Source organism: Channa argus, chromosome 13 (genome assembly GCF_033026475.1).
Source record: "Channa argus isolate prfri chromosome 13, Channa argus male v1.0, whole genome shotgun sequence".
NCBI classification, from domain to species: domain Eukaryota; kingdom Metazoa; phylum Chordata; class Actinopteri; order Anabantiformes; family Channidae; genus Channa; species Channa argus.
The window spans coordinates 3558049-3567968 of NC_090209.1; the positions used below are offsets into that span (position 1 = coordinate 3558049).

At 38.7% G+C, this 9920-nt stretch overlaps 1 protein-coding gene across 6 annotated transcripts; it reads left to right on the forward strand.

Annotated features, from left to right (window-relative positions):
• Positions 1-617: 617 nt before the first annotated feature.
• ttpal (tocopherol (alpha) transfer protein-like) lies at positions 618-8826 on the forward strand. Of its 6 annotated transcripts, none has more exons than XM_067527240.1 (6): positions 618-731; positions 1638-1864; positions 3946-4189; positions 4384-4577; positions 4822-4932; positions 6944-8826. In XM_067527240.1, exons 1-6 carry the CDS (start codon positions 719-721, stop codon positions 7220-7222), a joined length of 1068 nt encoding a protein of 355 aa, XP_067383341.1. In that variant the 5' UTR covers positions 618-718; the 3' UTR covers positions 7223-8826. The 6 variants fall into 6 exon arrangements, with proteins under 6 accessions (XP_067383341.1, XP_067383343.1, XP_067383340.1 ...); XM_067527242.1 differs by having other exon boundaries at positions 689-731; positions 1599-1864; XM_067527239.1 differs by lacking the exon at positions 618-731 and adding an exon at positions 763-829.
• The last annotated feature ends 1094 nt before the right edge of the window (positions 8827-9920 follow it).

A 9920-nucleotide genomic window follows, 5' to 3' on the forward strand; every position in this document is an offset into this window, starting at 1 on the left:
ACAGTGAATCAGACTGTGCATAACAAACTTAAAAACAGCAGGTTACACGTGTTGAAAAAAATGGGTCCAACGTGGCAGTGCTGCCTGTTGACTGATAGCAGATTGATAAACTGTCATAAAATAATTATAGAGAGCACTGATTTAACATAGATAGGGGAGGAAGACAACTTCCAAGATATATGTCTACATTATCTAAACCCATAGCTAATGTCAAGTGAAGTACATTAAGACTCAACTATAGATTATCATTATTTAAGACCATTCACACATAACTCTCTGTCATCCTGAAAAATGCAAATGATCTGTTTTTATTAAAACATCAAACACTTACATAAATAGAAATATAATTTTACCCGCAAATTTCAAGTAGCTATCATGCCTCATAGACCTTGACATGACATAAAGCATAATGTGACAGGCGTGTGCAGCCAGAGGCAATTCTTGCTGGCAACAAAGGCAAATTCTGCCATCTACTGCTTTGAAGTACAATTGATGTGTTTGTCACATAAAAAAATAGTAACGTCAACCCTCGTATTGAGATAGTTTATTAATAAATGAAAAACAAATGTTAAATATAAATAAATGGAAAGTGCGCAGTAAACCGGGTTTCTGTTTCCGAGGGGCACCAAAACGCTTTTGACCGCTGTGCTGCGTCACAACGCGTCACGTGTTACAATTGAACCAATGAGAAAGAGGCGCTTCTTTAACCGGAAAAAGGATGTTCCTGACAGGTCGGTAGTGATTTTTGACTCTATGGTTTTGAGTGGTCGTAGCTGTTGTTTGACGCAATTTCATCATTTGCCAGTGGATGTTCAGAAAAGGCACCTATGTCTGTCCTAAATTGTTTACGTAAAATTAATTTTCGGGTACTCTGAGCCTCGCATTGGTTCTGTTCGAGCTCAGGTTGTGTTAGCTAGAGTCAGTGCTAAGAAGATAACGTTAACCTGCTTGCAGCTTACACATTGAGCATGTTGTGGCTTTATAGGGAAATCTGCTCCTCTTCACAGATATACTTTATCTGCGAGACCCTTTACATCTAGTATCTGCTAGATAAAACGCCAGTACGTATGTATTGTTGGCATATTTACAAGAACATTCATTTGTGTATTGCCCTAGGATACACTTTTGTGTTCGCTGCTTTATACACTGTGCAGTTTGAATACGTTTAGTTTAGTAGTAGTTTAAGAATCTATGCAATGAACAATATATTCGTCATTAAAGAAAAATGAAATGGATGTATTTATGATTACACTGTTGCTGTGAAGTAATTCTATGATAGAATTATTCTACATCGTCTGATGTTTTTCCTGCTGTAAATTACTTGACACACAAAAAACAATAAATGTACTAAACCAGTCCACTTACCTGATTCATATCCATCTTTGCTAGCAGCAAAGATGTGTGCAGAGGTGCTAGAAGTAAACTCAATACGCAAGTATAGTGAAAGTCCTTCAAATTAAAAGTAGTCCTCATAAAGAATAATGTATTTTTAATACTGATTATGGTAAATATGTAAAATATGTACAGTACTTAATAAAAGGGTCACTGTTGGTGAAGGTGGAGCTGATTATTTTTTTATTTTATTTTTTGTCTTACAGCCACTTAGAAGTGTCTTTTGTGTGTTGCTTTTGAAACAGCTTCAGTCAGTCAGTCCATGGCCAATCAACATGAGTCCATTGATCTCAGATCTCCTCCAGTGGACCCTTCAGCAGCTGCAGCACTTAACTGGTTCCCTGGACCACCACCACCCAACTACTCCTGCACACTGACCCCTGAGCTGGTGGCCAAGGCACGGGAGGAGCTTCAGGAAAAACCAGAGTGGCGACTACGGGATGTCCAGGCGCTGAGAGACATGATACTAAAGGTTTTGTTTTGTTTTATTATTTCACAATGGAATCTGGGGGTTGACAACAGGTCACCAAACTTCAACTTGTTCCTCTAATTAAATCATCAGGTTATGTTACCCAATAATAATGTGTACAGGGTCTGTTGGTTCTACCAACAGTTTATAAAAAAAACTAAAAATCACCTCAACCCCAGCATAAAAATTCTCCTGACTTTTAAAACACTACTAAAAGATTGTATTTAAATATTCACAGTTACAGTACAACCCCAATTACAAAAAAGTTGGGAAGATGTGTAAAACAAATAAAAACAGAATGCAATGATTTGCAAATCTAATCAATCCATATTTTATTTACAAATGAACATAAACAACATATCAGATGAGAAATTTTAACATTTCATGGAAAATATTAGCTAATTTTGAATTTGATGGTAGGAACACATATCAAAAAAGTTGGAAGAGAGTGATGTTTACCCTTACGTAGCATCCCCTCTTCTTTTAACAACTGTCTGTAAAGGTCTGGGAAGTGAGGAGTTTTCCTGGATTTTTCCTTTTATGATGCACCAAATGTTTTCTATTGGTGAAAGGTCTGGACTGCAGGGAGGCCAGTTCAGCACCTGGACTCATCTTCTGCGAAACGATACTGTTGTGATGCAGTATGTGGTTTAGCATTGTCTTGCTGATATATGCAAGGCCTTCCCCGAAAGAGACAACATCTAGATGGGAGCGTATGTTGCTCTAAAACCTCAATGTACTTTTTTGCATTGAAGGTTTCTTTCCTGACGTGTACGCTGCCCACGCCATAGGCACTAATGCACCCCCACACCATCAGAGATACAGACTTTTGAACTTTTCGCTGATAACAACATGGATGGTCCCTTTCCTCTTTAGTCTACAGAACAAGGTATCTATGGTTTCCCAAAAGAATTTAAAATATTGATTCATCTGACCATAGAACAGTTTTCCATTTTGCTCAGCCCATCTTTACATTTGAGAGGCTCTGCCTCTCTGAAATGGTCCTTTTATACCCAGTCATGTAACTGACTTGTTGCCAATTAACCTAATTAGTTGCCAAATGCTCCTCCATTTGTTTTTGCAGCACTTACTTTTCAAGCCTTTTGTTGCTCCTCTTCCAACTTTTCTGAGATATGTTGCTGCCATTAAATTCGAAATAAGCTAATATTTTCAAGAAGCCGGGGGTGGAGAGTGTCCAGTTTTGAGACCTCAGAATCACTTTTGTGCTTTTAGCAGATTATGTTGTTCTGTTGACTTGATCAGACCATGACCTTCAGCCTGCACTGGGACACTCTGCAGCCGAGTGTGCCCTCTTCAGGTGGCAATGAGTCACTGCCCCAAGTGAAGAAGTTTAAGTATATGGAGGTATGAGTGAGGGTCAAATGGATCTTGAGATTAGGAGGCTGATTGTTGCAGCATCAGCAGTAATGTAAACATTGTACCGAATCGCTGTGGTGAAGAGGGAGTCAAGAAGCTCTAAGGAATATGGAAGATTAAAGACATGGCTATAGCTGTTTCAAGTCATTTCATCCATGTCGATAAAATTCTGATGTATGTGGCTATGCCCTGTGTCTGGAAAAGTACAGAGGCAGATTATTGCAGCATCAGCAGTAATCTGGACATTGTACCGAACTGTTGGGGCGAAGACCAAGCTAAGCTGCAAAGCAAGGCTCTCAATTTTCCAGTCTATTTACGCTCCAATGCTCACCTATGGTCATAATCTCAGGGTAATTACCAAAAGAATAAGACACAAGTGGATGAAATGAGTTTCCTCCGTAGGGTAGATGGGCTTAACATTAGAAATAGGGTGCAGAGCTTAGACATCCAGAGGGAACTTGGAGTGGAGCCAGTTGAGGTGGTACGGTCAGCTTTAAAGAAAACCACCTGGCTGCCCCCCATTGGAGGTCTTCCAGAAATGGCCAACTAGGAGACCCCGTGGTAGACTGGGAACAAACTGGAGAGATTATATATCTCATATGGTCTTGGAAGTGGAAATTGTTGCTGGGGAGAGGGACATCTGAAAACCCTTACTAAATCTGCTACCACCGCAACATGAATAAATATTATTTCTCCTGTGTCTGTAGGAACAGCTCAATCTCAGAACGAGGCTGGATGACGCTTTCCTCTTGCGCTTCCTGCGGGCCAGAAAGTTTGACTATGACCGTGCCATGCAGTTGTTGCTCAATTACCATGCAGGTCGCAAAGCCTGGCCGGAGGTGTTCCAGGACCTGAAGCCATCCACGGTGAAGCACGTCCTGGACAAGGGCTTTCTTACCGTCCTGCCACGGCCAGACCCCAATGGAAGATATATCCTGTGTCTCCGGCCAGGTTGGTGTCTGCTTCTGCTTCACCTCAGAATCCAGCAGATTTATAGTGACTTCACCATCCTTAAATTACTGTTTTTAATTCAGATGTCACATACTGTAGGTCTAGAATTTTAATCTCTGAATCGCAAATAGCTAGTTGCTGACAGATGTTTCATCCTTGATTTTACAGTTACTCACCTCAATCCCTTTTTACAGGAAAATGGAAACCAAATGATTATCCTTTTGTTGACAATGTGAGGGCCCTTTATTTGACTTTGGAGAAGCTGATTCAGCCAGAGGAAACACAGGTCAATGGTATCGTCATTTTGACTGACTACAGTGGAGTGGGCATGTCACAGGCATCCAATCCAGGCCCGTTCCTTGCCAAAAAAGTTGTGAGCATCCTTCAGGTAAGAAGTTGGATCTTGAATAGATCTGTGTTTGCAGCATTAACTCAAATGCATTTTCATTTTTGATGACAGCAGTAAATATTATTATGTGAATAATGGTCATAACAAACAGGAGGACATACTTTTGAGTTTAGTCATGGCTTCAGTGTGTGTGTAAATACTGTAAGCGTAAAAATTCCATCCAAATTATTTGACAAAGATAAGCTGTGACTGTCCTAAATGCAGTTTCTTTTCTTATTCAAAGGATGGTTTTCCAATCAGAATCAAGGCTGTGAACATAATTAACGAGCCCAGGATTTTCAAAGGCATCTTTGCTATAATCAAGCCGTTTCTGAAGGAGAAGATGGCAGAAAGGGTAACTATGGGCCATAAATTGTCTCTGCTTTGTTTTAAACAATAATCTATTCGGAATTGTGTTGCCTCCTTTTTATCTGCAACCCCAGATCAGTAGCATGGCTGTGGGTACAAACAGCATCCCAGAGAAATCTTTCAGAAGTAAGGATGTGGCAAGATTCATCAATATTTGAAAGCCCGCTGGTGTTCAACAAAAAACAATACATTTCTCAATGTAACATTGCCCATAATAAGGCAAGTCATATATAAGCAAGATCTAGAAATGGTTCAACCTTTTTGAATTTATTTAAAATGGACTCAGCTGTAGTGGAAAACTGTTGTGATGTGTTGAAATGTAAAATTCTATTTGGAAATCACTGATGCTGTGTTCTCCATGCTGAAGAGAAGAGAGACCATCTGATTTTTTTATCAGTGCACATTTCAAGAACCAGCATCTGTGATGCTTTGGGAGTGTATTTCTGGTCAGAGCATGGGTAACTTATACACGTCTATTATCGCTGAAAAATATATACTGGTTTTGGAGAACGATTCTGCCATCTGGACTGTGTTTAGGCAGGAGAGGCCTTTCTCATTTCAGCAACACAATGACAAATCACCTTCCGCACATATTACAACATTGCTTAGTAGTAAAAGAATACAGGTGCTTAACTGGCCTGTCTGCAGGCCAAACCTGTCATCCAAAAGGAAAATATGAAAAAGGAGGCTCTGAACTGCTGAAAGAATGAGTTGAAAGAATTGCTCTTCATAGTAAACCAATTAGTCTTCTCAGTTTCCAAATCCAGTGTTAAAAGAAGAGGTAGTGCAACACAGTGGTGCCAACTTTTTGAAACTGAAATTAAAAAGGGGGAAATACTGTGGCGGCCCTGAGATTTCATCGTACTGCAAATCGAGAAAATTATACAAACAACCAGAACACAACTAAATTGAGAAACACAATCAAATGAAGAAATGCGCTGACAGACAACTGTCATAGCAATGTTTCCATGGGACACTAAAAACAGACATTTAGATTTGTAAATATATTTTTAGTTGCTCGTAGAAACATTTCCATTTGCAGCTCATTTCACAAATTGGTTGTTTTATGGCTTTTGCAGTGTGTTACGCCTGTGTTGTCAAATTGAGGTTGTTTTTTTAATTTGCTTGTGTTTTGTCTATTTGCATGTGATTTCACCTTAAAATACGTTTTAATGAATAACACAGTTTCTCAGTTTCAACATTTGATAATTTGTTTGTTTTACTGTACTATGCACATTAAGCTAGTGAAACTGGTCCTTTATTAGTTAATAAAGGGGATGCAAACATTTGCATTGATGTAATTTTCATAATCATACATTCCTTGACCATTTCTGTTAATAATAAACAAACATTGTACTAAATAAATATAATAATAATAATAATAATGTTATTTTTGTACAGGCTTGATTTGAAACTTAAATGACTGAAGTCTTGCAATTTAGCAGCAGAGGAAATAGGCTGCGAACACTGACATGTTACCACCTTTTAAATATTTTTCCTTTTACATATACTGTATCCTACAGATACTGTAGGACACATCATTAACTTTGATTTAGTCGTGTTTCTTGCCCCTGGATTTTTGTCCAATATTCACCTTCCCTTTAGCTCTGGCCTGATCTCTACCCACTCCTGTGGGAAATATCTGGCTCTTCAGCTAGTTGCAGTGTAGGTAATGTACTGCCAGAGGAAACCCAGGTGTGTTAAGCTGTTTCACTAAAACAATTGGGAACTGATGGCCCTGCAGCCAAACACTTTGCTGTGAGTGAACCAGGAATAAAGTTGAAAGCAGTAAAACCAAATCTATGAGCTCAAAGAAGCTATAGCTCCGTAGACCAGAGGGGAACTGTAGAGCTGAGTGATAATTCTTTGTGGATCATTAGCACCAGTGACACCTTTCCCATTACAAGAAATATTGATTGTAGCCACTTTAAATAATGAAGCTGATGGTGAGACAGATGATGTCCTTGACATGATGTCTTTGCTGTCTCTTTGAGCAGTACATCCTCCATGGCTCAGACCTGCGTTCTCTGCACCAGAATATCCCCCGGTCTGTCCTGCCGGAGGAGTATGGCGGCACCGCAGGCCAACTGGACATGTGTGCGTGGTCTAGACTGCTGCTGGACTGCGAGGAGGAGTTTATAGTGGAGTTCTGCCAGCCAGATCCACTAGAGGGTGTGGTGTTCCCAGAGTCGAGTCTGTTTGAAGGAGAGCAGGCCAGAGGGCAGGACGAAGACAGCTTCAGGGGGTTGCGCTCCCAACTTTACTACTGTTACTAATGCGCACTGTAGATGCATGGACTCCATTACTGAGAGGACATGTTTTGTTTCACTTGAAACACATGTGTAGACATTTGCAGGGCAAGTTGCCAATATTACATGATTTATTTTACTAACTGAGCAGCACTACTTTAGGCAGAAAATCTTAACCCAGCATTCAATCATGGTTCCAAGGCAGCTGAAGGCTCAGGCAAAGAAGCTTTTGACATGAGCCAATGCATGTGCGGTCATTATTTGTGGCCTCTGAATTAAATTCTGTGATTCAAAGGGTGGATTTACAAAAAAAATTTTTTCAGTAGTCAGGTGCTCATATGAACAGTGAAACAGATTTCTCTGATGTAATCATTTCTCCTGGGGGGACAAATTCCACAGTCATCATTTTGTGTTCAGCAGAAGCTAAAATAAGGCTGCAGCAGTCCCAGTTAGCCAAATCAAGGGGGTGATTTACTGTTTGTGTAGTCTTGGTTTGTGTCACTAACCCTCCACTACAGCTCCGCACAGGTGAGGGAAATGGATAGAAGGAATTTCACTCTAAATTAACTAAAGTAACATTTGAGGTTATACAGCACATTTGATTTAGCAAACTTAGACCGGAAGAGCCTCATGTTTGCTTTGAACAAAAAAGACGGTTTTGCACACAATAGCAACTGTCCCCCATGTCTTACATTGGCAGTTCTTTAGGAATTACATCTCTTAACTACAGGGGGCAATTACTGCAGCAAGGAAAAACCTTTTCACTGCAATTATTGCTATCTCAGTATTGCCTTAGGACAAAAATGGAAACATTCACATATTCCATATTATTTTGCACTTGTAAGGGATTCCAAAAACTTGATGGCTTCTCTAACTCAGATTTGTTCAGTTTTAGTACCTACATACTGGCAGTCAGTCGTATAGTGACCGTTATTGCTCTCTCACCCTATTAAAATCAACCCAAACAAAGTGGAGACAGTTTTAGTCTTTGTAACATCTAATAAATTGCCTTAAACTGTTAATCGGTAGACTTATCTTTGGGGTGCATTAAAAACTATGTTCCATTTGTGTGTACCAAAGCAGTAGTCATGCGTATTCTCACTAAGGCTCGTCTTACATAAGGGTGGAGATTCAGTACTTCATAGTAGTAAATGGAAATACAGTACATTGCTGTTGTGGTAGTTTGATTAATGTAATAGATTGACATTTAAATGGTTTTGCTCAGTATCCACCTCACACACAGTATTTTGGGGCTTTTGTTTAGTTGATGCTTTAGTTTATATAGCTTCTAACAGCATTATTTTTCTCAGGTCATTAATCTGCCTTATGTTTTTTTAACCTATTTTTTTTGTTTTTGTTTTTTCATTTTTTGGCTATGTTTTATTACACAGCCTTAAAATGGGCGGGGGGACAAAAACATTGTAGTCCTGATTTATCAACATCTGGTTTGCCAAATCATACACCAGGCCATGTAAAGAAATGTGCAATAATAATGTCTGTTTTCTTGCAATTGTCCTTAAATAATTTTGTTCAGTCTTTTATATACTTGTTTAAAGCATGTCTGTGACTATGAGCTGTTTTGTGTTTTAAAATATTTTAGTGTAGTCATTAAAATAAACTCAGCAAAAGTATTGTTTGTGCCTTGTTTGTGTTGTGGATGCTGTTGTTGTTGGCAGAGGATGGCCGTGTTCTGAAGACTCTGGGGACGTTGTGGGTATTTTCACAACATAATTCCAGCTGACTTAAGCAGCGTTTCCCAAACTGGACTCATGAGTCCTGAAAGACATCCCAATACAGAAGAATTATGATTTTTTTTTTTGGTCACCAATACCACAGTGTATATCCACTTAGAAAGTAAAAGTCCTGTATTTATTAAAATATGAACGCAAAAGTATTATGACCAATTTTAATATGACATCATCTTTCATGATTGTTAGAGAAATGTGCTTTACTTGGAAATTAACCAAACGATATATATATTAACATCGTTTTTGTAGTTCAGATCTGCAACGAGTTAAAAAAAAAACATTTGGAGGTAAAAACAAGGTAGCTGTCACACAAAAGAATTTGTCAAAAATCAATATTTGTATCTGAAACATAGTGGGATAGTAGATTAATGTAGCTTGCCCTAAAATTAAATAATAGAAAGAAAATGGGTAAACCTGTTGTGATTATAAATTATACATTTGTCTTGAAGTATCAGATATTCATTGACATTTCAATTAGTAACTTTGGATCATTTGAGGTAAAGGTCAGTACCTAGGTGTACAAGTATTCATTTCACATTAATAAACATTACAACATTATTGGATTATAATTATTGCATCAAGTTGTTCAACACTTTAATGTTGCAGCTGGTGACAATGGAGGTTAGTAATTATACTTTATATACTGCTGAATAGCTGGTGGATTTCACATCTGGGATTAGTAGAGTACTACGATAACAGTATTTTGTTTAAATTATAAGATACCAAATGTAACTAATACTGTAACTACACAGTTCTTAGTTACCATACATATAGTAAAAGTATGATTTTGTCTCTGAAATGTAGTGAATTCAAAGCAGTAATCTATGAAGTAGAAGAAAAAGCGAGTCTCAGTAGGGTGAGACTTGCTCCAAACACCTTTAGCTGTCATTTGCATGGTGATGGAGTGGTTAGTGCTGCTGCCTCGCAGCTGGAAGGTTGTGGGATTGGGACTTTCTGTGTGGAGCCTGCACCCGTGC